Raw genomic sequence first — 26,715 nt, forward strand, 5'->3', positions numbered from 1 at the left:
GAGACCGCGCCCACGGGGGAGGGGCGGTGCCGGCCGCGCGCTTCCCTCCTCTCGGGGACGGCCGCCATTTGCGGTCGCCATAGAAACGGGGCCCGGCGACGCCGGGACGGCTGCGGGCTCCGGAGTCATGGCCGCGGAGGCGGACCCGAGGAAGCGCTTCATCTCGGCCACGGCCGCGAACTACTTCGGGCTGGACCCGGCCGCGGCTCCCGCCGCCCTCCGCGCCCGACCCGAGCTGAGCGGTTTCCTCGACGACGGCAGCGAGTTCCTGCTGGTCGTGCAGCGCTCGGGCGACGGGCTCAGCGCCTCCAACAAGGTACGGCCGTGCGCCGCCTGCCCTCGGCGGCCCGGGCCGCCGTGTGTGTGTGCGCCGTGTGGCGAGCCCGCTCGGCGGGCTGCCGTGAGCGGAACGAGGTTTGGCGGTGTGCGACGCCCTACTGAGCGCCTCGTCCCGGCGCTGCGGGGTCGGTGTGCGGCCAGCGAGCTGAAGAGGAAAGGCTGAGTGAACTGGGTCTGTTCAGCCTTGAGAAAAGAAGACTGAGAGGGGACCTGATCCAGGTCTATAAATATCTAAGGTGTGGGGGGCAGAATGGCGAGGCCGGACTCTTTTCAGTGGTGAGTGGAGACAGGACAAGGGGAAACGGCTGGAAACTGCAGCATAGGAAGTTCTGCACAAGTGTGCGCAAGAACTTCTTTACAGTGAGGTGACGGAGCACTGGAACAGGCTGCCCAGGGAGGTGGTGGAGTCTCCTTCTCTGGAGATGTTCCAGACCTGCCTGGATGCCTACCTGTGTGACCTGCTGTAGGGAACCTGCTTTGGCCGGGGGTTTGGACTCGATGATCCCTGGAGGTCCCTTCCAACCCCTACAATTCTGTGATTCTGTGATTCTGTGAAGAGCGGTGGCAGCTAGGGGCAAAGCGGGGTTTGTGTGGCCTCTCGTGCTGTTGTGCCGGTGGGCTGCAGTGCCCGATGTGTCGGTGCGGCTCTTGGTGCACTGATGGGTAGCGCTGTGAGCTGTGAACTCATGGGCTGGGATCTATGTAGAATCATACAGTGCTTTGGGCTGGAAGGAAGGAACCTCAAATAGCGTCCCGTTTACAACTCCCTGCCATAGGCACGTTGCCACCCACCAGGTCAGGCTGTCCAGTGTCCCATCCAACCTAGCCTCAAGCCCCTCTGGGGATAGGGCGCTACAGCTTCTCTGGGCAGCTTGTGCTGCGGCCTCATCACTCTCCAAATGTAAAAATTTCCACCTAAGTTCTGATCTAAATCTCCTCTCTTTTTAGTTCAAAGCCATTTGCCTTAACCTGTTGATGGCAGACCATGTAAAAAGCCAGTCTCCTTTCTGTTTCTGTTGAGCTCCGCTCAAGTCCTGGAAGGCCATAATGCGGTTTCCCCAGAGCATTCTCTTTTGTAGGCTGAACAAGCCCAGCTCCTGCAGCCTTTCCTCCTAAGAGGACGATTCTCTAGTCATCTTCTTGGCCCTCCTCTGGACCTGATCAACAGCTCCCTCTTTCCTGAGCTGGGCGTCCCAGGCCTGGATGCAGGACTCCAAGTGGAGCCTCATGAAGGCAGAGTAGAGGGAACCATCACCTTCTTGTCCCAGGTAGGAGACGGCCACCCCTCCGTTGATGCAGCCCAGGATACAGTTGGCCTTCCATGCTGCAGGAGCACACTGCTGGCTCTGGCTCATGTCCAGCTTCTCCTACACCAGGACCCCCGAGTCTCTGTCCATAGGACTGTTCTCAATGAGTTCTTCACCACATCAGGTGGTGCAGACTGTCAAGCCCAGTGCATTAAATGTTTAAGAACATTCTTTTGTTTTATGGATTCTTTTTTGCCACAGATTTCAGTACATATTTTGAGGTAATGTTTAGAATTGCGACCATAAGTGGAAATGTGAAAGTGACAAGAGCTGTGGAACAACTTAATGACTTTACTGATGAAGAGGCATGTCTTTCTCTTTATTTGAATGATTCATAAATTACAGTAGAATTCTATAACTGCAGACTTGAGCAGTCAATACTGAGTATTTAGAACAGTGTTTTCAAAGTTATGCAGTGTAAAAATGTGACCAAAAAAAAAAAAAAAAAAGGGTTTAAATCCTTCTTGCTCAATCTTCTCTACACACAAATGAGAGTGAGTTTCTATTTTGCCCATAGAAAATGGTAAGTGAAGCTTTCAAAATGAAAAATAGGTATTTGTGGATATTTTATGATGAAAAAGTGTTGGAATTTACATTTCACGTTCTTGCCAACTCAGGTAGGACTATAATAAAAATTTTGATTTTCTGTGCAAATTAAATACTACCAGGGTGTTATGGTACCTGAACAGGACCAGCAGTACCAGGTGCTGGAACAGGCTGCCCAGAGAGGTTGTGGATACCCCGACCCTGGAGGTGTTGAAGGCCAGGTTGGATGGGGCGCTGGGCAGTGTGGTCTGGTATTAAATGGGGAGGTTGGTGGCCCTGCATGTGGCAGGGATTTGGAGATACATGATCCTTGAGGTCCCTTCCAACCCTGGCCATTCTGTGATTCTCTTTATCAGAACCTGTGTGGAATAATGTGGTATTTTATGTTATTTTCCTTGATGTAAAACATTTATTTAAAGAGTAATCTAATATAACATGCAGTCAGGGAGAGTTTTCTAAACAAATGCTGTTTTTTTTTTGTCTGTGTGCTTTTTTTCCTTTCACTATTACAGATTGAAACTACTCATTCAAAGAATAATGTGCTGGTGTTCTTCAAGCTGCGACCTGATGTAATTACAGAAGATAATCTTCACAGTAATATCCTTGTGTCATCTATGCTGGATTCACCAATTAACAGCCTTTATCAAGCTGTTAGACAAGTTTTTGCACCGGTATTGCTAAAGGTGAAAAATATACTGATTTAAACAGTCTGTAGATTTAAATTGAAAAATCAGAAATCCACAGCATATCTTAACTATTCTGACATGTATTTTTGAATGTAAGATATTTATATATTTTAAGAGGTTGAGTAATGAAAGATAGTTCTAATTTCTGAGTTAAAAAAAGACACTTTTGCCATAGCACTCTGGGTAATGGGAAGATTCTTTCTGGTCATGTGTGTGCCTGACTAGAAATGTGGAATCCACAGGACTTTGTTTACTGTAGCTGGGGGCAGAAACAGAAGATGCCGTTCCTTGACATTAATTGTAGTGTCTCATTATGTGGGCAGCTGAGTGGCCATCCTTGGATGTGTTTAAAAACTGTTTGGATGTGGTGCTCTGGGACATGATTTAGCAGAGGGTTGTTAGAGTTGGGGTGGTATGGTTAGGTTGCAGTTGGATTGACGATCTGTGAGGCCTTTTCTAACCTGAGTAATTCCACGATTCTATGATTCTATTTTGATTAAGGGGAAATAGCAGTAATTCTTCCGAGTCACATCTTGTGACATTTTTATTGTAGGATGAAAAATGGAGTAAAACATTGGATCCCAAACTCCAGAAACTTCTAAGCGAGCTCGAAGCAGGTTTGAGTACTGTGCTCAGAAGATCAGATCCTAATTGTACAGGAACAGAATTCACTGAAGATGATGTGCAAGGTTTGTTTGGCAACTATGCTTTTTATAATTAATTATCATGCTATTAATACCACTAATTTTGTAGTAATCAACATTATTAATTATATTGCTATAATAAATGCAGCTGACTTCAAATTGGGAGTAAATCACTGATAGACTGAATTTTCAGTCTTCATAATCCCAGTGCCTGCAGAATTGTGCAGCATCTTGTCATCTGTAGTTTGGAACTGGTGGTGGTCAGCTCTGGTCTCTTGGTATGAACTTGATGCTGCATTTCATTTGAATCAGAAGTTGAAGGGTAATCAGGGAATTCTAAGGCAAAAATTTACTTTATAAGTATATTCTGATTGACAGTATTTAGTGAACATTCATTTATTCTATATTTAAACACACTCTGTTCTTATCTGCAGCTATCCTTACACCAACAGATGAATTTCAGTTCTGGAAAGAATGTGCTCAGCATGGAAATAAATTGCGTGGTAAAGAGAGAGCTTCTCATTTCAAAGACCTATTTGAAGACCTTGCAAAAGTATATTCTCTTTTATATAATCAGTGATATATTTTTAGACATAGTTGAAAAGAGATCTTATGAAACGCAAGGCAGTGCATATTATAATTTGTTCAAAGATATGACAATATGGCTATTTAGTTAATTTTTCTTAGGCAAAAAACTTGACTTAAAATGTCATTTATGTAGTACCAAGTGACAGTGGTGCAGGGGAATGCCCAAAGTTAACAGGGAGGAGATCTGACAGTTAAATCCTAACAGCTGCTATGGAGATATAAGAATGCTACAGTTTGTTCATGCTAACTGATTGTATTGTGCAAAATTTTAGTCACCTGGAGAGCACTTGGTTGAACTGAGCTGCTGTTATCAAATTGTTCCTTACATGAATAAGCTTAAACTAATATTTAATGTTTTTTTGAGAGGATTCTTCCATATCCTATTATGCAGCAGACTACAGGAAATTATAGCAATTACTAGCTGCTGTAAAGTATAAATGTTTCTATGACATTATTTGCAAAGTGATTATATTTATTTTTTTCCTAGCATTATTACGACTTAGATAGTCTCTCATTACTTGAAGTTGTGGATTTAGTGGAAACTACTAAGGATACTGTTGACAATGTATGGAGGCAAACAGAACATGATCCTTATCCACAGCCACGCATGCGTAATCTCCTGGATGTAATAGGTAAATCCTTATGCAGTTTTTATTAAATAATAATTTGAGGAAAAAGTAAAATGAATCTTTGAGCACACATCTTCCTCCTTTTAAAGACCCCGCTGCTAGCTTACAGTGTTAAGATGCTTGCACGTTGTAATTATGATCCATCAATATTATTTGCTTTGTGGTGTCCAGTAATTAAACCAGTTGTGGTTGATATTTTCAGGTAATTGGGAAGACAATAAATAATATCAACATGGAGATTTATACCTTCCAGCCTGTGGATTACGTTTGTCTTGCCTCTGTTAGGGTTAGGAGCTAATCAACTGGAGAGGAACTCTGCAGAGAAGGACCTGGGTGTTCTGGTGGACTACAGGCTGGCTGTGAGCCAGCAGTGTGCCCTTGTGGCCAAGAAGGACAATGGTATCCTGGGGTGCATTATAAAGAACATGTCCAGCGGTCCAGGGAGGTGATCTCCCCCTCTACTTTGCCCTGGTGAGGCCACATCTGGAGTACTTTGTCCAGTTCTGGGCTCTCCAGTTCAAGAAAGGCAGGGAGTTTCTGGAGAGAGTCCAGTGCAATGCCACAAAGATGATGAGAGGTCTGGAGCATCTCTGCTACAAGGAGAAGCTGAGGCCTGGAACTGTTCAGCCTGGAAAAGACTGAGAGGGCACCTTAACAATATTTATTAATATCTAAGTGGTGGGAGCCAAGTGGATGGGGCCAGGCTCTTTGCAGTGGTGCCTGCTGACACAACAAGGGGAAAGGGCACAAACTGGAACACAGGAAGTTCCACAGAAACAAGAGGAAAAACTTCTTCACTTTGAGGGTGACAGGTCTGGAATAAGCTGCACAAAGAGATTATGCAGTCTCCTCTGGAGATATTCAAAACCCACCTGCATGATTTCCCGTGTAACCTACTGTAGGAAACTTGCTTTAGAATCATAGAATCATTTCAGCTGAAGGGAGCATTGAAGGTCATCTAGTCCAGCATCCCTGCAGTGAGCATGTACATATACATCAAGCAGAGGGTTGGATGAGCTGGTCTTCAGAGATCCTTTCCAGCCACTATGATTCTAGGTTTGACTCCTTGTCTTTTTTTGTTCCCAGAGGGTAAAATTTAATTGCATAAAAACTCAAAAGTGGATTCAGTTTGTATGGAAGTGAGGGCAGGACGTGCAGAGAGGTTGCTTTCCTCATTGTCATGACAGCAGTCCCACATCTTTGCACCATTGTAAGATACTGAACTTTCCTGATGCTGTTTGCGTGTGTAGGGAGGAGTTACAGTAGTTGGAGCTTGTTGTGAGTTTAAAGGAATTATTTTGGATAAAGAGTATATTGCTTTTGCCTACTTTGTGTTCCAGGTAGCTGTCTGGGTAGATATGTTCAGAGAAAACTAACAACTTTGAATCTGTGGGAGGATGCTTTTCACATTGTTAAAGAAAATACAAAGGCTGGCATCTTAATTTGTGAGCAGTGGGTGTCAGCTTGTGAGTACTTAACTGGACAGCTATGGCAACGTTGCACTCTGCATCAATGGAAAAATGAGAAGTATATCCCTGAATCATTAATTGAACTCTGCAAGCGTCTTGATGAGGTAATGCTCATTCTTTTTTATTTTTAATTTATTACTTATTACTATGTAAGACTACTTATTATAATCTATTTCACTGGACACAATTAAATGCCGTGGTTTTAAGTTATAAAAGGAAAATAAACCACTTCTTATAGCCTTTTCAGAGCAAGCATTCTGTAATTAAAAAAAGCTTGTATATGCCTTTAAAAACTTACTATAAAAGGTAGAGGGACATCATGCTGCTTATGTGCTTTTGCTTTAAATGTAAGTTTTATGTATGTCGAATGTATAATTTTTTTTCCTGTTGCAGGTGTTAACTGTTAGAACACTGCATGAAAAACTGACATACTTTTTGCCATCTGGAGAACAAAATGATCTACACCTTGCTCAGGTGTTTGAGCCCTTTGCTGGCCTAAATCCTGTACACTGCAATCCTTACACAGAGGTATATTGCTTGTTTTTCATTTATAATCAAACTTTGTCTTTTTTATTTATTTATTTGAATGCTCTTAAACTAACACGTATACTTGTTACCTGTAGCCATTATGGAAAGCTGCTGTCTCTCAATTTGAGAGAATTATTGCACCCGCAGAACAAAAAATGGCAATCAAACTGAAGAAATTTATTTCAGAAATTCAAGACAGTCCTCAACAGGTACAGTTATTTTTGCAATCTGAAAACCTCCCTTCAGACAAAGTTGCTGTATTCAGAAGCAGTAAGTTTTAAGCAAAGGAATAAATACTTACAGCCAAAGATTGTATTTATAAACAGCCATAAGCCAACTCTTTAAAATTTCATATTTCAGCTTCTTCAAACATTTCAGAAATATAAGGAACTGATAAAGCATCCAAATACAAGCAAAGAACTGCTTTTTGAAAGGGAAACATTGCTAGCAAGACTTCAAGATTATGTCAAAGGTAAAAGTTATCTAACAGTCTTAAATTGCATTAATATTTTTGCAAGTAATAGAATTCTTTATTTACTAATGAATTATGTAACTTTATCCAGTATGTTTCTATAACTGCAGTAATAAATTCAAGCTTGTTCTATTAAGTTTCTGGTCTAACATGAATCATCTGCTTGTGTTAGACTATCAGACAGACTTTGAAACTCGATGCCACGGTGTTCCTGGCGATGTTTCTGGACCTCTGTCAGGCAAAAACCTTTCTGAAGTTGTCAATAACATCGTATGGGTACGGCAACTGGAGATGAAGGTAACAGCTTCCATTGCAATCTGATTCCATTACAGTTTAGGATCAGTATTATTGTGTGAACATATATAAGAATATATAGATTCTGAGATCTTAATACTCATTGATCTGTACAGTGTTCACTTGAAGTCCAAAGGGATTTCTTGATATTACTTTTCTGAGTCATTGACATATTTCAATGAGAACGATTGATTGATATATCCCTCCCAAAGTAATGATTAGCCCAGGTTTTTGGATTCACTTGAGTTTTGTGTGACCTGTTTCAGCTCAGTATGACAGAGGGTGGAGGTCTGAAAGATGTTACTTTTCTGTAGGGCCTCTAGAAGGAAAAGCAGCAGTTGAGATTTCACAATGATTTCTCCTGCTTGCTCTACTGAAGAAAGTAATGCAAGTGATATGAAGAATAATCTCTTACAGATATGTGTCACTTGTATGCCCACTTTAGGCTGAGCTGAGTTTTTGAATTCCTCTCAAATCTTCACAGATGGTGTTGACTAAAGTCTTGATTAACTTGTCCATGCATGGGTCTGGAATCTCATTTGAAGTGCCCTTGAGAATTGACATGGACAGTAAAGAAGGACATGGGAGATTTGTACTTTTTATGGAATGTAAGCATGAATATGATCAGATGGGATACCCTAGGGTATCTCAACAATAGTAGACTCCTGTTGTGGACAACTTAGTCAAATCAACTTCTCAATTCACTCTAATGGGAATTTGAACACCTGGGACACAATTCAGGATTTATACTTTTTTTGTTATCTATTTTTGGCACTTAATTGGATCTTTCCTAATACTAATTTGTATTGTGATGATTCCTATTTTCTAATTTAATACCATGAAATTAAGCTTGCTTTCTTTGTGGTTGTGTTCAAGGTGGATGATGCTATAAAGCTGTCAGAGGCTCTTCTGTCTGATTTGTCTGGGTTTCAAACTTTTCACCGGAGTGCGGGTTCCTTTCTGGAACAGTTAAAAGTATACGAACAAGAACAATTTGATGATTGGTCTAGGAATATCCAGTCAGAAGTATCAAATCCCAAATCAGGACTTTGGTAAATACATTTTCATTAAAATGATGATCATCTGTAGTGATATGTAACTAACAGAACCTGCTTTAGGAATTACAAATTTCACAGAAATAAAAATGAACTGAGAAAGGAAATGAAAAAGTTTGTTATCATTTCACCATTCTGCCAGGATAGGTTGTCAGGATGTAGTTTACTGGACTATGCTAGTACCTGGTTCTGACATATATATTTGTTTTGCTTGCTGTTAATACTTTCGTAATAATTTCTAGAACTCAGATGAGTATAATAGTGATTAATAGATGACACAATATGTAGTTATAAATAATTGATATTCACAAGAAATTCTGCGGTCCAAATAGAGCAGATGGAAGAAGGGTGTGTAAATCAGTTTAAACTCATAACCTGCATTCACAAAAATATAGAAATAACTGTTTATTTATTTATTAATTTATTGGCTTGGCCTTAAAGCTTCTGATTGTGTCTGGCGTCTGTGTGTTGCCAGCTTTCTCTGAGAATAGTGAGAGTTCTGCAATGCCAAGTCTTGATACTCCTTTTTAAAGATGTCAGAGAAGAGGAGGACTATCACCTTCTTTGCCGTGTTGGCCACTCTTCTCCTCTTATGATGCAGCCCAAGATACTGTTGTTGACCTGGACAGGCTGGAGAGCTGGGCAGAAAAAAACCAGATGAGGTTTAACAAAAGCAAGTGTAGAGTCTTGCATCTGGGGAGGAATAATTCCATGCACCAGTACAGGCTGGGGGATGACCTGCTGGAGAGGAGCTCTGCGGAGAGGGACCTGGGTGTCCAGGTGGACGACAGGTTGGCCACGAGCCAGCAGTGTGCCCTTGTGGCCAAGAGGGCCAATGGCATCCTGGGATGCATTAAAAAGAGCGTGGTCAGCAGGTCGAGGGAGGTGATCCTCCCCCTCTACTCTGCCCTGGGAAGGCCTCATCTGGAGTACTGCGTCCAGTTCTGGGCTCCCCAGTACAAAAAAGACAGGGATCTCTTGGAAAGAGTCCAGCGGAGGGCCACAAAGATGGTGAAGGGCCTGGAGCATCTCTCCTATGAAGAAAGGCTGAGTGAACTGGATCTGTTCAGCCTTGAGAAAAGAAGACTGAGAGGGGACCTGATCCAGGTCTATAAATATCTACGGTGTGGGGGACAGAATGGTGAGGCCAGACTGTTTTCAGTGGTGAGTGGAGACAGGACAAGGGGAAACGGCTGGAAACTGCAGCATAGGAAGTTCTGCACAAATGTGTGCAAGAACTTCTTTACAGTGAGGTGACGGAGCACTGGAACAGGCTGCCCAGGGAGGTGGTGGAGTCTCCTTCTCTGGAGATGTTCAAGACCTGCCTGGATGCCTACCTGTGTGACCTGCTATAGGGAACCTGCTTTGGCCGGGGGGTTGGACTCGATGATCCCTGGAGGTCCCTTCCAACCCCTACAATTCTGTGATTCTGTGATTCTGTGATTCTGTGACTGTTGGCCTTTAGAGCTGCAAGTACACACTGCTGGCTCACTCCAGCTTTTTGTCTACCAGGACTCCAACTTCTCCTTATGTTGCTCTCAATGAGTTCTTCTCCCAGTCAGTAAACATCTGAGTTTGCCCTGGCCCAAGTGCAATGCACAGCACTTGTCCTTGTCGAACCTCTTTAGGTTCTCATGGACTCACTTTATGAGCCTGTCCAGGTCCCTCTGGATGGTTTCCCTTCTTTCTATGGTGTCAGCTGCACCACTCAGCTCAGTGTTATCTGTCATTGTTATTGACAATAACCCTCTGGCTATGGCCATCCAACCAATTCTTTACACCCCTAATAGTCCAGCCTTCAAAACCATATTTTCCTAATGCAGAGATAAGGATGTGATGTGTGACCATGTAAGAGGCTTTGCAAAAGTCCAGATAGACAACATCACTCTACCAATGCTGTAACTCTATCATAGAGGGCCACCAGATTGTTCAGGCATGATCTGCCCCTGGTGAAGCCATGCTGGCTGTCTCTAATCACCTCCTCATCTCATATGTGCCGTAACATCTCTTTCAGGATGTTCTGCCTCATGATCATCTTCACAGGCTTTGAATTAAGAGAAAGGTTATTAGAATAACATCTGAGTAATTTAAAATGCTAATAAACATAGAAAAATATAATAGAATTACATCAAGCTTTTCAAAATTATTACTTTATTATAAAAAGCACCTAAGGAACTAATAGGAAAAGTTTTTTACTGATGCGTTTAATTTGATTTTGTTTTAGCATCCAAGCTAATAGTCCAGTAATGGAGTTGGATCATGTTTTTGGAACATTAAATATACTTTATTCAGACCGTTTGGTGACTCTCCTAAGAGAAGTACGTCAGCTGTCAGCACTTGGTTTTGTTATACCAGCTAAAATACAGCATGTTGCAAACACTGCACAGAAGTTCTCCAAGCAAGCGGTCATCCTCAAACAGGTAAAGGTTAAATGCCATAATAACTTCCTGTTCTGATTTTCCATTTTTAGTAGTAGAACAATTCCAGATTATTATCTTTTCTGCTTGAATGTGTCGTTAAGCTTTCTGCTTATTGTAGGGCAATTCAGTCCAATTGGGAAGGAAGTAGGTTGTTTTTAGGTCTTGTATCATGTCCTGGAAGATGTCTTGAAAGCATCTAAAGTACTACTAGACGTAATTAAGGTGATGTATAATTATCTCAAGCATGTGTAAGTGGCAGTCCTTTTTACTATCAGAATTAATCACTTGAAGAAGACATCACATTACCACAGTATATATAATTTATTCTTACGAGTGTTATACTACTTCAGTTAATTCTAATTTCTAAGTAGCACTGATTGCACAGTACATTCAGAAATATACTGTAAATATTAGGAGTACTGAGATATAAATAATCTGTTCTTGGTAATTTAATCTCTTCATTTCTACAGGTGGCACATTTTTATAATTCTATTGATCAGCAAATGATTGAGAGTCAGAAGCCAATGATGTTGCAGTCTGCCCTAGCATTTGAACAGATAATTAAGGTGAGAGGACTCTCCTCTCCTGTATATACAATTTCAGTGTAATCTGCCTATCCTGTGGTACTTCTCTGTTTTTACTGGACATTTTAAGTGCAGTCTTACAATGTAAGCAACACCATCTTGTTCATTAACATTTATTAAAACTAGCAGTGCTTTCTTTTTTTGATATTTTGATTGACTTACTGACAAACGAATTATAACATGCCCACGAACAGTGCTTTTAGTCTGCCATTAAGTTTCCCCAGTGCATTACTGTAGCTATAATGATATGCCCATGTTTTTGTGGTTTGCCAGCTTGTTATTTCTCTGGCACAGTGGAATGGTGTAGTTAGAATCATAAAATCATAGAACCACAAGGTTGGAAATGACTTACAAGATCATCTAGTCCAACCGTCCTCCCATCACCATTGCCACCACAAGCACTAAGCCACATCTCTCAGCTCCTCATCCAGGCACCTCTTGAACACTGCCAGGGACGGCGACTCCACCACCTCCCTGGGCAGCCATTCCAGTGCCTGACCACTCTCTGAGAGAAAAAGTTCTTCCTTATGTCCAATCTAAACCTCCTCTGGTACAACTTGCGGCCATTACCCCTTGCATCCTGCTCGTTGCCTGGGAGAAGAGGCCAAATCCCTCTTCACAACCTCCGTTCAGGAGGTTGTAGAGTGCAATGAGGTCTCCCCTGAGCCTCCTCTTCTCCTGCACTTTGTACTCAAAGAGATCTTTCTCATCTCATCAGTCTCTGTATAGTAGGTGATAATCTACTCTATTTGTTATTAAACCTTACAAAGTTTGTGTGGTTTTAAGCATTCAAAGTCTGGTCCTGGAGGAAATGCTCAAATAACATGGGATAATCCCAGGGAATTGGAAGCCTACATACAAAAACTCCAAGCTGCTGCTGAACGTCTTTCCACTGAAAACAGAAAACTAAGGAAGTGGCACACAAACTTCATTGAAAAGGTATATTTTCAGGTGAAATCGAAATTGTGTTTTTTAAGCATTACTTTACTCTCTCTTTCATTTATATATAGTTATCTTTTAAAATTCTTTAACAGGTTATATCTCTTATGAATATTGATCTACTTCGGCAGCAGCAGCGTTGGAGAGATGGACTCCAGGAGCTCAGAACTGGTTTTGCCAGCCTCGAGTCACAGGCAGGGTTTCATTATCATATTGCAGGGGTTGAGCGTTTGACTTCTAATGCTAATCAAAATTAAGACTCAAACATATTCTCATTTAATTAATTTTGATTAACGAGTTAATTGCTTAATAATGAGGACAGGTGTTTTTTTTTCCAGTTGTGCTAATGGAAGAAGTAAAACACTTGTTTAATTAATTGGTCTTAGATGAATTAATAGAAAGACTTTCAGTCTTCTGCAAAGGGTGGGTCTGCACCATTAGCATGTTGAAATACAGAAATGGCTAGAGCTATAAAGGATCTCAAGACAGAATAGGATGAATGTATAAAATTTGGATTTAGAATGCGTTTGGAATGCATTTTTGACTGAAATAGTGAAGAAGCTACGTTTTTATTTGTTCATCTACCAGCTGCCAATTCTTGGTTAAGAATATCATACTATGAACTGTAAATGATATCACCTAAGCCACTTTCAGGAGCCATTAGTCAGTTTCTTATTTCCTGTTGCCTTTAACAATAATGGGTCTATAATCTTGGATGGATGGATGTGGTGTTCTTGGCCTTTCTAATACAAATGTGAATCACTTTAATTGGTACATATTTACTAGTCAAAAGTGCAGTAGTTCTACTGTATTTTTCCTATAAAATTTGCCATTTTCTAAAAGTAATATAAATAATAAGTGATTATTTAGCCTTTTTTTTTTAATTAGAAATGATAAAAGTGAGCAAAATATATCCTGTTTTACAAATTATAAGTCTTACTGTACCTTGCAAATACACGATTGCTCTTGTCATCAAGCTGTTAAAATTCTGTAGTAGCTGACGAGGATTTCAGGGCTCTGCTTGCAGAACTTACAGTAGCGACTGGAAAATCAGCATCTGAATTCATTCATATAAGAATTATAAAGAGGTTTGTGCTTACTCTTTAAGAGCATTATTTGGAAGAAAGGAGCTAGAAGTAAATGAATAACCTATAATAATCCATGAGGGAACGTTACAATGTAAGTAAGTCTCTCCAAAAGTAAAGCCTCCTGTTTATTTCTGTGAAAACTATAACAGATACAGAGAGCACAACAATACTGTTTCCTAGAGCAAATTCTCAGCGAAAAACAGTATTTTTCAACACAGTCATTACCAGTGGCTATGCATTTTCACCAGCAACAAAAAAGAGCCTGCTTGCTGTACTCATAAAAGCCTGCAAGGCTGTCTGGAATGTGGCTTGTCTTTCACATCCCTGTCGCCACTGCTGAAATGTATCACCCATTGCCTCTCTGTGCTCACACGCACTGTTTTGTTTCTATAAATGTTCAGCAAATGTTAATGAATGTCAATGGGGCCATTTTTTCCACATGGAGGAATTCAGTTCCACACCTTAGCTTCATATGCACTTCCAGTCAGACACCATTTGTCAGACTGCTGCCATCTGTCCCACTACAATAATGGAATGCTACAGTAATGGAATATGATTGGAGGGTTCAGTCTCCGCTGCCATACCACCACTGTCTGTTTCTGATGTTGCTGGTCAACATAATAAAACTGAAGGCATTACTTTTGGAGCAGCCATCGCACTATCTTACGTAGTCCATGAAGTTGTTCAAGTGTCAATTTCCAACAGTTCCACACTTTTCTTTAAAACTTTGTTTATCACTGTCTTAAAATTTAATTGAGGAAATGTCATTTTTCTTCATCCTAGGAATGCTTCTTTTGGAAGATTTCTCGTGTGCTGTCTCGAATTCTAGGATAGAGCTTAACTGTGTAGCTTCTGGTAGCAGCCTTACACTTCCCCTAAGGACTGGAAATCAATACCTGATTAAATAAGAAGGGATGCTATTAAGCTACAAGAAGTTTCTTATTTCTTTTTTGACTTCCACTGCCCTTCTGAAAATGCTTTGATGGCTTACAAATGACCACTTACAGACTTTTGTGCTTTCGATATTCTCATTGCTCACATTCCAATGAAATTTCTAATTCTCTAATATAGAATCTTATATCTGCTTATTAGTTGGTACTAATTAGACAAGGAATTTCTGAAATACAGTCGATGTATTGTAGGAGAGTAAAAGCTGTGTCTGTGTTGTGTTTAGATCTCTCATTCAGCAATCCCCATACCTTATTTTTAGCTGAGTCCCCTGTGAAATTCTTAACCTGAAGTGCAGTAGAGACTGCTTTGATTTGAATTTTGTTTCTTATTTCTGTGTTTTAAGATAAGATGATCTAGAATTACTATGCTTAATATTGAATCATGCAGTATTTCTTTGAGCTTTTTCCAAGATCAATACCTCCAGGCATTCCACTGTGCTGAGCTTTGCATAATAATGTTTTAAGGAGACAAGTGGAGTAAAATAACAAAATAAACATTTTTACATTTTAGGGTTTCAAATCAAGTGATATGAAGGCTTGGAGACAACACTGGAATCATCAACTGTACAAAGCTCTGGAGCATCAGTATCAAATAGGTTTAGAAGCACTTAATGAGAATTTACCAGAAATAAATATTGATTTAACATTCAAGTAAGATTTTTTTTTTTTTTTGTACAAAGAAAATGTTTTGGCTCAAATTGTATTCAAAAATTTAGGTTTTGTATTTTGTATCTGTTCCACATTTTAGGCAAGGCCGGTTGCAATTCAGACCTCCTTTTGAAGAAGTACGAGCTAGATATTACAGAGAAATGAAGAGATTCATTTCCATTCCAAATCAGTTTAGGGGAGTAAGTGAAACAGAGGAAGAGTCTATCTTCACTGTTATGACTGAGAGAAATGCAAATGGATTTCTGACTGCTTTTAGTAAAGCAGAAGATTTGTTCAGAAGGCTGGCAGAAGTTTGTAATCAATTCAAGGTATTTTCAGTATTTGATTCATGCTTTTTGATTTGTACCTCTTTGGGCTTTAGACCTTCTAGAACGAGCTGTGCTATGAAATTTTTGCATATTGTCCTTTTATGCAAGGCATGTAAGCCAGCCACTTAAGCACACGTGGCTTGAAGCATGTGTACAGTTCCCACTGAAATTTCTATTACAGCAATCTTTCTACCCTTGCTCAAGATCTGTTTTTATCATCCTTTCAATACATAAAGGGAGCTTATAAATTGAAAGGAGACTGATTTCCCCTGCCCCCTCCTCCCCCCAGAAAAAAGAATAAGGGGAAATAACTTTAAACTAAAGGAAGGAACATGTAGTTTAGAGATTAGGAGGAAATTCTTTAGACAGAGGATGGCGAGGCTGTGGCACAGACTGCTCAGAGAAGTTGTGGATGCCCCATCACTGAAGGTGTTCAAGGCCAGGTTGGATGTGGCCTGGGCAGCCAGGTGTGGTTAGCCTGCCTGTGTTAGGGAGGGCTGGAACTGTATATTCTCTAAAGTTCCCTGCTAACACAAGCCATTCTGTGATTCTGTATTCCTTAAAAGCATGGATATGTCAAACCATTCTGTACGTCCTGATTTTTGCACGAAGAGAATCAGTACGTAGTTGAAGGAGCATAAAGGTTAAAGAAAATGTAGCTTTAAGGTGTTATTGAAATATTGTAATATTATTGAGAAACGGAGTATTCTTACTCTACTAAATATTTGTTTTCCATGAAATTAAAAAAAACTATGTTGAGAAGGAATGGATTGTAATTGGCCAAGTAGATATGGAAACTCTGGCAAAGACGCACCTTTCTGGCAAACAGGACTGGGAAAAAAACTTCAAAGCATTAAAAGTGAGAGGCAAAGAAGCAGAACGTCTTCCCAGGTATAGTGCTACTCTGTTCCTTTGTTTGAATAAGGAATTCCTTCAGGTACTTTAAAGGCAATAGTAAAAAAGAATTATTTTTCATATGGAGTTATAAATACAATTTAAAGTGTTTTTCTAAATACTACCATAATTTTGACAGATTTGGATTTTGTTTTTCAGTTTTATTTTTAGACACCCCCTTTTCTCCATGGAACCCTCTCAGAATGCTTTTAATGACTTCTTTTCATGTGATGGGAGCCTTCCTCAAAATTCAGGGTTGATTCTGAGATAGTAAAAGACACTGCAGTATTTTAACAATTTTTTTAGCTAAGTCATGTACACCTGAATTATATATGGCATTGGAAATAGGCTTAAAAATATTTATATGTTAAATAATTCATGTATTTAAGCACTTGATTACATCCTTAAATTTATACTTTAAGATACAGTAGTTTAGGCTTTTATTCTTACAGGCATTTGTGTAGGATGCTGTGTATTGCATGGATAGAGTTACTAAATGGAATTTGTGGGAACCACCTTCAGAGCAAATAGAAAGAGATCGCATTTCATGCAGGAGAATGGGGCTGGTGGGATTGCTGGCTAATTGTTACTTTCAGTAGTAGAGATTTCCAAGTGCTTGAGGACAGACTGAGAGAGCAGAAGACAAATCAGCTGATGGATCTTGAAGCCAGAAACCACGAGTGGATACACAGTGTCACAAGTTGAAAATAATTGGTTTTCAGGCAGGATACTCAGGAAGATTTTAAAATAGGATAGCCCTTTTCACAGCATTCTTTAGGCATCTCCTTAAAGTCATTGTCAGAAATAGGGAACGGGGCCCTTATATGACTCACTTGGCTTTTCTTATATTCTTTGCACTATGAAGGCCTGGGTTAGTAAATTCTCATGGAAGTTAGAGACCTAAGGACATTATTGCAGAAATAATATTTTTGTTGCACCAATAATATTTTTCTTCTTGAGTATTAAAATTTTGAATTTTGAATTCAGTGTCGGGTATAAAATCAAGTGATTTACTCATTGTTGGAACGATCAGAGTGTTAGACCTTAGTCACCATAATGTTGAGTATATATGCTTGACATTTGTTATATGTCTTTCAGTGCTACGAGTAGCACAGTTATTATCCAAGAAAGTAAAATTTGTATTTGTAGAATGATGTGAGATTTTTTCTTACTAGGCTATAAAATCAAGTTAAACTACAGACATGCCTACATGATAGAACTATATTGGGACTTGTACATATTACTGAATAGTTGCTGTTCTTGATATTTTTCTTGAAGCACCATCAAGATAGATTGCATAACTGTTAACTGCAACCCTGTGAAAACTGCAATTGATGATTTTATCCAGAAGTTGTATGATGTTCTTGTCATTTCTTTGAGAAAATCTATACAAGGTAAATAACTTCAATGAATAGTAGTTTTTTATTTCTGTTGCACTTATTTGCACTGTTACTGTCTTTGTTGAAGACTTATTTAACAAATATTTTTCTTTTAGACATAGTAAATTGCAGAAATCACAGTGAAGCAAAAGTAATGTTACTTGATTTCCACTGGAGGCCTAAGCTATGACCTCTTGATCTCCATGTGCGTTTTTTCCATTCACTTGTTTTGGCAACATCTGTTTCGAATGCAGCAGAATACACCTAGACAAGAAACTCAGAACAAGGATCATGCAGAGGGTGAATTACTTCCCTAGCCTGACAACTGAATTGCTTTCTGGATGATGCATTATTTCCTGGAGTTGTGAAGAAAATATATTAAAAAATAGACATACATAGATAGCATAGCATAACAATTGTGCTTCATAGCATAGCTTTGCTTTTCTTTGTGAATATTTTCACTCTGCAAGGAGGTGGCTTTATTTATTTAATTTCCTCTAAAACAAAATAAAACTCCCACTCCCCCTCCAAAAAATTTCACATCTGTTTTTCTCCTATTACCGTAAAAAAACATACAGATTTTGAAAATATGCAAATAAATGCACTAAGTCTGTATGTTCAGTTCTCAGAAGGGACTGATACTTACATTTTAAGTAATACACTGCAAGTAGCGAATTAAATTCAGAATTCTATATGTAAACACGAGCATCCAACCTTTGTTGAAGAGGCATTTAATACTGGAGTCTGCAGTTTTTAAGCAAATACCTTATGTACAAAGCTATGTCTTATGCTGGTGTTGTACCACAGCACATTTGTCTGACTTTGTTATTTATTACTACAAATACTTTTCCATAACAGCTCTGTTTTCTATGTTTCTTTATGTAGCTCACCTTTCTGATGTTTCTTCATTTCTTAATGATGCCATGGAAACGTTAGTTGTTAGACCTCAAACTGTAGAAGAAATATCAGAAGACAAATTAAAATATTTAAATCTACATGAGCAAAAAGGAGAGGTAAGATACAATTTTATCATATCCAAGATAAAAACTATATAAAAAAAACCCAAACAACTGCATTCTGGTAGCAAAACTTACATTGAATGTAACTAATTTAGAATATGCAGTGGCATTATAGAGTCAGGGCAGAGGTCCATGTAACCATGTAAAGTATTTTCTTTCTAGCAGGTATATAAAGGTGAATAAAGTGGCAACATAGGGAAAGAATATAAAATCACGATATTGTATTTGATGTTTCCCACACTTCTAGCCTCTAACCAGAACCTTTATGATAACATGATAGAATGACCAGGGGTGAGCTTTATGTAGTTCTTCTCCATATAGTAAGACTGGCTTTCTTTTCTGCAGCCTTAGCTAGTCTCCTCTTAAGGCAAATATACCTTTGACATTTATATTATCTTCTGGTAAAGTGTAGCTTGGTCACTCATTACAAGTAGGACACTTTTATTATTTTTTACACCTCCCGTCTATTAACTTCATACCATTTATGTCTTATTTTGGAAGAGTTGTAGAGCAATCCATTCATATGCATACTTTTCATGACACACAATGATAATGCTCATTGTTATATTCTATAGCAGCCTCTCTTCTCTATACTGAACAATTTTAGTTTACTTCATTTTTTCGTTTAAGCCTACCATCACTCTGACAATCCTTCTTGCCCAGAACAGCATTTCTCCTTAGTATTAGGGCATTTTCTCATCACTCAATTTTTGAAGGAGAGCATAGGTAACAGATGATTTTGGAAAATGTGTCACATTCTCTGCATTGAATTCCATCTTTATAGAAAGAAAAAACTTTATGGAAAAGATAGCTAACCTCCCAAAATCTCCATCTGCCCTGTTTTGTTGCTGCACAGGATGTTATATAGTATGGAATATTACGTGGTTAGTTTGAGTCATCTGCCTGGTTGTGTCTCCTCTGAGCTGCTTTGACACTCCCAGGATATTAAACAGGAAGGCAGTTGGCAACATCTTGATACTGAGCAAACACTGTTCTGCACTACCTGAAACATCAGTGTGTTGTCTGCATTGTTTTGGTGACATAATATTAACGTAACACATCTGCTGTGGTGAAAATTAACTCCTTCCCAGCCAGGCCCATGACACATTTAGGTCATGTATATACCAATCTTCAGTTGTTTTGATACTGTTTCAGAATCTGGTTGATTGGGTATCTACAATAAGTAGGGAGCCATTTACCTGTTTCTCAATAAGCATTAATTCCTGTATATTTCATTTCAGGATCAAGATTTAGATTTTTTCTAAATACCTCACATGCTATTTTTCTTGTGTTTTACTTTTTATGTTAGCAGTATTAAAAATGCTAAAAATGCAAGTGCATGTAGACACATAATCTATGGATACACCAGTGATGATTCTTATATATTTATTTATTGTTTGGGTAAGCAGGATTTACTGAATTTTTACATACATGTGTATTTTTAATCCACTTGAATTTAGATTTTTCTCCTGTTTCAAGAAGCTGAGGATAAAAACAAACTTTTGCGAACTGTGGCTGGTGTGGGTTTGGACACAGTCAGTAACCTGAGAGCTACGTGGGATAAATTTGAGTTAATGATGGAAAGCCACCAGCTTATGATAACAGAGCAGGTAACAATGTTTAATCATGGAATCATAGAATGGCTTGGGTTGGAAGAGACTTTACTGATCATCTAATTCCTTCCCCCCCCTGCCATGAGCAGTGTTTCTACCCACTCAATCAGGCTGTCCAGTGTCCTTTCACAGAATTCCAGAACCACAGAGGTTGAAAAGGACCTCCCAAGATCATCTAGTCCTCCTCTCTGCCATAGCAACACCTCCAGCTGTGGGGTGTTGATGGCATCTTTAGGCAGCCCATTCCAGTGCCTCACAAGTCTCTAACAAGTTTCCTCCAAGTATAAAATCTAAATTTCCTCTGTTTTATTTTAAAACCATTCCCCCTTGACCTGTTACTATCTGCCTCCGTAAAAAGTAGGTCTCCCTTTTGTTTATAAGCTCCCTTTAAGTGCTGGAAGGCTACAATGAGGTCTCCCTGGAGCCTTCTTCAGTCAACTTTTTGTTTGTAGGAGAGATGCTCCAGTCTTCTGATCTCTCCTCTGGACCCGCTCCAGCAGCTCCTAAAGCACTGAAGTCTGGAGAAATACTTTTTCATGAATTATATCAAATCCATACCTTTTCCTTGTTCAGTATCAACACAAACTTTGATGACAGTCTGTAAGGAGATACTGCTTTTTAACCAGTAACCAGGTGAAATATCTGTAGAACTGATTCTGAAATTAATGTTGTTCTTCTGTCTCAGAGACCTGCCTAAAGACAGAGATGGCTTAATATAAATCAGCAGTTCCCTGAAGAAAACAGAACAGTTAAAATATATTGTTTATTTTATTGTGTTCTTAGCACTGATGCTGGGGTGGTTTCTTTTCTTTTTTTTTTTTCTTTTTTTTTTTCCAACAACTTGGCTAAACTACGTGCATTCCTCTAATTGCCAGGCCACTGAGACATTGTTGAACTCTTTTTCATTATTGCTGAAGATACTGATGTGTCATACAAGTAGCAGTTCTTCTGTGTGCAGGCTAAGTGGGTAGCATAGGCCAAAAAATAAATCTTACCTACCAACATAAAGTTAGTACCCCTTGTTTTGAAATAAAACCAGAAGACTAAAGATGAACAATTTCTTAGGGTGTTACATGTGAAGTTGGAACAATGTGATTACTTCACTTTTGCTGGATAGTAGTTGTAGTTGTGATCCATTAAAGGAATCTCATTTTTAACTCTTACTTTACAGATTGAAGTGATGAAGGGAAATGTGATGTCACGTATTGATATATATCTTCAAGACCTGGAAAAATTTAAAGTTCGTTGGGATCAGCTGAAGCCAAGTGATGATGTAATTGAAACAGGTGATCAAGATGTGCTTGAGAAAAGTGCTCAGATTATAAAAGAGAAGAAAGAGGAATTTGATGAACTTGAAACCATGAAGGAAAAACTCATGTATGTTTATTTCCCTTTACATTGTAGTCAGTAATGTATGGATCTTTTGCAGTAACAATATCTTAGAAAATATTACATTTTATCTCACGGTTAATATTGCTAATTCAGTTTTCTTCATATTAAATGATTTTCATTCATTATTTTTCAAGGTTATTTTTTTTCATTTTACATTACGTGACTTTCTCGTGCTGAAGTTTTTATGAAATAAAAGGTCAAGGACTCAGGCCTCTAAGGAAAAGAATGTGTAAATAAAAAGGCAGATATTCTGACTTTTGAACTCACTAAAGAGAAGTTTGGCATACTGGTCCAAGGAAGGGGACTGATTGGTTCAGTCAGCTGGTAACTTAAGTGGGCTAGAGCTCACCTCTCTCATTTCTTGAGTAAGTGTCCTATCTGTTAGACTGTTGTGTTGAAGGAAAGAATTTTTTCCTCTAAATACCTACTTTAGGTAAACTCATTACTGCATATCCTGAGCAGACAAAAATTTTTTATTTCAATTCTTAGCTTGGCATGTAATTATGGTAGTAAATAAAACCAGCATGATTCTTCTACCTATAATGAAAAAACAAATCAATTTGAACTTTATTTCACACCTCATTTTGGGTAATACCAAGTTCAAGATTCACTTTGTAAAAAAAAGAGAAATGAAAGTTTATGGCAAATACAGTTACTCCTTTTATTCCTTTATTATTTCTGCTTGGGAAGGAGACAGTAATGAAGTTGCAGTTGGCAAAAATGCTCTTCAGTAAAGCCAGTGGCTTTTCTTAATTAAAGGAGGTCTATTTTAATGTAATTGCTTCTCTTAAATCATTAATGTGTAGTTGAATAACTTGGTGTATAATGTGGTTATCTTTTTATTCAGTGAAGAATGCCATCATTTTAAATTGGAAGAGCCTGACTTCTCATTGTCAAAAGTTGTATCTCAGGATATTAAGTGTTGTGCAGAAGTCTGGGCATTGTATGAAGAGTTTTATCAAGGTTTTCAGGAGAAAGCCAAAGAAGACTGGATTACTTTTAGGTAAGATTTTCTTGCTTTATTTTTTGTGGACGTGTATGCATGGCTATAGTTCTGCGTTGTTACGACCTTTTCTATATTTGATTTTCATACAGGAGTAAAACATACCTATTTGAGGAATTTTTGCTTAACTGGCATGATAAAATTAGGAAGATGGAAGGACACACTGTAATGACAGTAAAGTTGCAAAAAGAAGTGGACAAATACAAAGTAAGATGCTACTTATAGCAAGGTGTTTAAAATAAAAAATCCAACTGTATTATTTACTATGTTACTCACTGTTCATTTTTCACAAAAAAAATCAGAATTTCAGAAAGTATCTCCTGGTGCTGTTTTGAACATTTAATTTATTTGTAAGAATGTTTTAGTGCCTTATAGAGAACGAGGAGAGCATTACAATTTACTTAAATGTACTTCACAATGAGTTTTCCTGAGAAAGTTCTTAAACATTAAATCCAGCATTCTAAAAAAAAAAGCATTTTAAGAATGTTAATTTTTTTAGCAGCTTCGCTGTAAACAAACAGATACAATTTGCAGAAATATTAGGTAGATTCATGTAATTTTTTTCCCATAGATGATAATTCCACTCCTAAAATACATTAGAGGAGAACATCTTTCTCCAGACCACTGGCTCGATCTCTTTCGTCTTCTGGGTCTTCCCCGAGGCACCACTCTTCAGGGTTTGCTATTTGGAGATCTGCTTAAAGTGACTGATGCCATTATAGAAAAAGCCACAGAGCTTAAGGTATGAATAATGACTTATAATTGTACTTTTGTTCTGATATTTATTTATCTAGTGTTCTTTTGTAAATGCAACAGTGTCTTTCCATAGAATATTTTGTTCTGCATGCATATTTATATTTTTATCTTAATATAGAAATGTAATTTGTCTTTGATTCTTGAAGAAAAAGTATTACCACAAGGCCTGTAGTTTTAAATGAAATCTATTTCTGCCTTTAAATAGGATTTGAATTGTCGGGCTCAAGGTGAGGTTACAATCAGAGAAGCATTACGTGAACTTGAACTCTGGGGAGTTGGGGCTGTCTTTACATTAACAGATTATGAAGATAGCCAAGGCAAGACTGTCATGCTTATTAAAGACTGGAAAGACATTGTCAACCAAGTTGGAGATCATCGCTGTCTTCTACAGTCCCTCAGAGACTCTCCATACTACAAAGGTTTTGAAGATAAAGTGTCCATTTGGGAAAAAAAACTTGCTGAGTTGGATGAGTTTTTGCAAAATTTAAACCTAATACAGAGGAAATGGGTCTATTTAGAACCCATATTTGGCCGTGGAGCCCTGCCCAAAGACCATGCACGGTTTACCAGAGTTGATGAAGATTTTAGGTTAGTGATATGGAATCTAATATATTTTCTGTACCATCTTTGAACCGTGTGCTACATTGTTATTAAAAGTGGAAATATGAGGCACAACTATTCCAAAGAAGTTGTTAAATCATGCTGAAGATATGTTGATGTAAATTCTGAAATATTTCATCAGAGATTTTTAAAACTTATAAATCAGATACTTATACAACTCATATGTGTTTTAATTTTTAATTAAATGGCTACAAATGTTTAATATTGAGAAAAAAACTGTAATGGTAATTTTATGAATTATTCCTTTTTTTCTCTGTCAAGATCTGTTTTGTCAGATATCAGAAGGGATAACAGAATAACTTCACTGAATACCCGGGCAGGAACAAGAAATACCTTAACTGCCATACTTGATCAGCTTCAGAGATGTCAGAGATCTTTGAATGAGTTTTTGGAGGTACAAGCGAAATTAATATAGTTTTCTATAAAGAAAGTAAGTAAGTTTGAATTAAAGTAAATAATAATAAAAATATTTTCTTTTTATACAGGAAAAGCGCTCAGCATTTCCAAGATTCTATTTCATTGGAGATGATGACTTATTAGAAATTTTAGGACAATCCACAAATCCTTTGGTTATTCAGACTCATCTTAAGAAACTTTTTGCTGGTAATGCGTTAGTTTTCATTTGGGAAAAATATTTATTCAGAAATAAGTATATTTAAAGCTAAATTGTCTGTTGCACATTTTTTTTTTCTCCTTTTCTGCTACTAGACATGGGGGAATTAATCTTTAACAGTATCTGACTTCATTGTCATTTTCTGATTAATAGGCATTCATAGTGTGAGCTTTGATGAAGAATTTAAACACATAGTTGCCATGAAGTCAGTAGAAGGAGAAACTGTGCCACTTAGGAATAAAGTTCTTCTGTCCAATGATGTGGAGGTAAAAAAAAAAAAAATAAAAAAATCACATCCAAATATATTTCCAGAAAGTTTCGAGAAAATAATTTGCAATGTATCTGAAATTTTTTCTTCTTTTGGGCAGGTGTGGCTAAGCAGTTTGGCTTTGGAGATGAAGGAAACTCTGAAGAAGATGTTAATTGATTGTGTTGATGCTGGAAAAAAATCAGAAGGGTCCATCGATCCAACACTATTTCCTTCCCAGGTAGAAGATGATTCAGTAGCACTGCTGTAGAGTTTGAAATACACCAAATGAGTTACTTTTAAAGGCTCACAAAGTATACACATGAATTTGCAAGAAATCTCCAGACAAATCCCAGAAAAATCCTCTTTATATACTATAGAGAAATTCTTCAAAATGTTTTTTTTTTTTCTTATAATTCTTATGTAAATATTAAAAGTACTAAGGTATATTACATGCTGCCTGATCTTACATAAAATGTGTTTAATATGATATCATTCTTGATCTTAGCTAATGGACAATAATAGATGTGGGGCTGCTAAAACTTGTGACATTGAAAAAAAAAAAAAAGACATTTTTTGAATGTGATTAATCTGTAAATTTTCCCTGTGAACAGAAATAGTGAACAGAAATAGTAATAAAGATAAAATTGATTTTTGCAATTTGAACCAGTAGCACAAATGGCCTAGTTAAACTTACAAGTCTTCAGGTTGGTATAATTGGTGGAATTTTTTGATCCAGTTCTTTCTGGTTCCGAATTTGACTGAATCTTTGTAGCTCTAACAGTATTTTTCCAGTGAACTTAAATTACTTAAAACATAAGGGGTATATAGAAATCCAAATACAAAATGCTATGTTAGCGGGTCAGGAGTGGAACAAGTTAAAGATGTGATCTGAGCTCTTTGGCTGCAGACTCAGTGGGCCTAAAATGTTTGTGTATTACACCTCTGTTAATAAGAAAAGATGCTTCTAACAGTTTTGGTACCACATGTTTTAGAGCAGCTAATGTATTTGCTGTACTGGATTGCATTACAGGTTTTTGCTAAATGTTATCAGTTTTTAAAAGGTGGCTGTATTTAAGTGCTTAGCAAATGTTTGATGTCGTTTACGTTTACAGTAAAATAATTTAAACATTGATAACATTTTCTTAGTGACCAATGGTAAATGATTGTTTTCCTTTATCTTCGGTATTTTTAAAATGTAATTTGAACTTCTTAACTTTTTTTTAATTTTTTTATTTAAGATTCTTTCTTTGGCAGAACAAATTCAGTTCACTGAAGATGTTGAAAATGCTATCAAAAACCATAACCTGCAACAGTTAGAATTAGAACTGATGGCTAAACTGGAACGTTATACTAGCATTGATACTAGTATGGAAGATACTGGCAGTACAGGTACAAAAATGAGCCCTAATATGTAAGACCTCATTTTGCAACTGTATAGTATTTAACATTCTCTTTGTTTAAGTAGGAAACTACAAATTAGATGCGTACTATTATCAACATTAGTGTATTTAATGTTTCAGTGAATAACTGACTTTTATTTAGGAGAGCTTATGTATTTGGAAATGTACATAATTCATGTCTCTACAAAATAAATGAATATATATGTATCACCACATAGTTTTATATAAAATGGCTATAACTGTATGTAGAGAAATCCTCC

General features: G+C 38.0%; 1 protein-coding gene across 4 annotated transcripts in view; it reads left to right on the forward strand.

Moving 5' to 3' along the window:
* The first annotated feature begins 56 nt into the window (after positions 1-56).
* Positions 57-26,715, forward strand: part of DYNC2H1 (dynein cytoplasmic 2 heavy chain 1) — a 136,267-nt gene continuing 109,608 nt past the window's right edge. For 3 of the 4 annotated variants that reach the window (XM_052670901.1, XM_052670903.1, XM_052670904.1), the window contains exons 1-31: positions 57-316; positions 2,705-2,875; positions 3,432-3,567; positions 3,957-4,075; positions 4,598-4,742; positions 6,080-6,312; positions 6,602-6,736; positions 6,832-6,945; positions 7,097-7,208; positions 7,381-7,505; positions 8,379-8,554; positions 10,782-10,977; positions 11,448-11,543; positions 12,348-12,500; positions 12,596-12,694; positions 15,050-15,189; positions 15,287-15,515; positions 16,279-16,406; positions 17,688-17,803; positions 18,674-18,801; positions 20,268-20,417; positions 21,592-21,797; positions 22,660-22,815; positions 22,908-23,022; positions 23,387-23,557; positions 23,777-24,159; positions 24,454-24,586; positions 24,678-24,795; positions 24,959-25,071; positions 25,174-25,293; positions 26,294-26,444. In XM_052670901.1, coding sequence (XP_052526861.1) covers positions 128-316; positions 2,705-2,875; positions 3,432-3,567; positions 3,957-4,075; positions 4,598-4,742; positions 6,080-6,312; positions 6,602-6,736; positions 6,832-6,945; positions 7,097-7,208; positions 7,381-7,505; positions 8,379-8,554; positions 10,782-10,977; positions 11,448-11,543; positions 12,348-12,500; positions 12,596-12,694; positions 15,050-15,189; positions 15,287-15,515; positions 16,279-16,406; positions 17,688-17,803; positions 18,674-18,801; positions 20,268-20,417; positions 21,592-21,797; positions 22,660-22,815; positions 22,908-23,022; positions 23,387-23,557; positions 23,777-24,159; positions 24,454-24,586; positions 24,678-24,795; positions 24,959-25,071; positions 25,174-25,293; positions 26,294-26,444 — 4,756 coding nt within the window. In that variant the 5' untranslated portion in view covers positions 57-127. Of the gene's footprint in view, positions 317-2,704; positions 2,876-3,431; positions 3,568-3,956; positions 4,076-4,597; positions 4,743-6,079; positions 6,313-6,601; positions 6,737-6,831; positions 6,946-7,096; positions 7,209-7,380; positions 7,506-8,378; positions 8,555-10,781; positions 10,978-11,447; positions 11,544-12,347; positions 12,501-12,595; positions 12,695-15,049; positions 15,190-15,254; positions 15,516-16,278; positions 16,407-17,687; positions 17,804-18,673; positions 18,802-20,267; positions 20,418-21,591; positions 21,798-22,659; positions 22,816-22,907; positions 23,023-23,386; positions 23,558-23,776; positions 24,160-24,453; positions 24,587-24,677; positions 24,796-24,958; positions 25,072-25,173; positions 25,294-26,293; positions 26,445-26,715 lie in introns of those variants that run through there. The other variant, XM_052670905.1, reaches the window with a different exon arrangement.

Source organism: Tympanuchus pallidicinctus, unplaced genomic scaffold, assembly GCF_026119805.1.
Source record: "Tympanuchus pallidicinctus isolate F22 unplaced genomic scaffold, pur_lepc_1.0 scaffold11, whole genome shotgun sequence".
Lineage (NCBI taxonomy): Eukaryota > Metazoa > Chordata > Aves > Galliformes > Phasianidae > Tympanuchus > Tympanuchus pallidicinctus.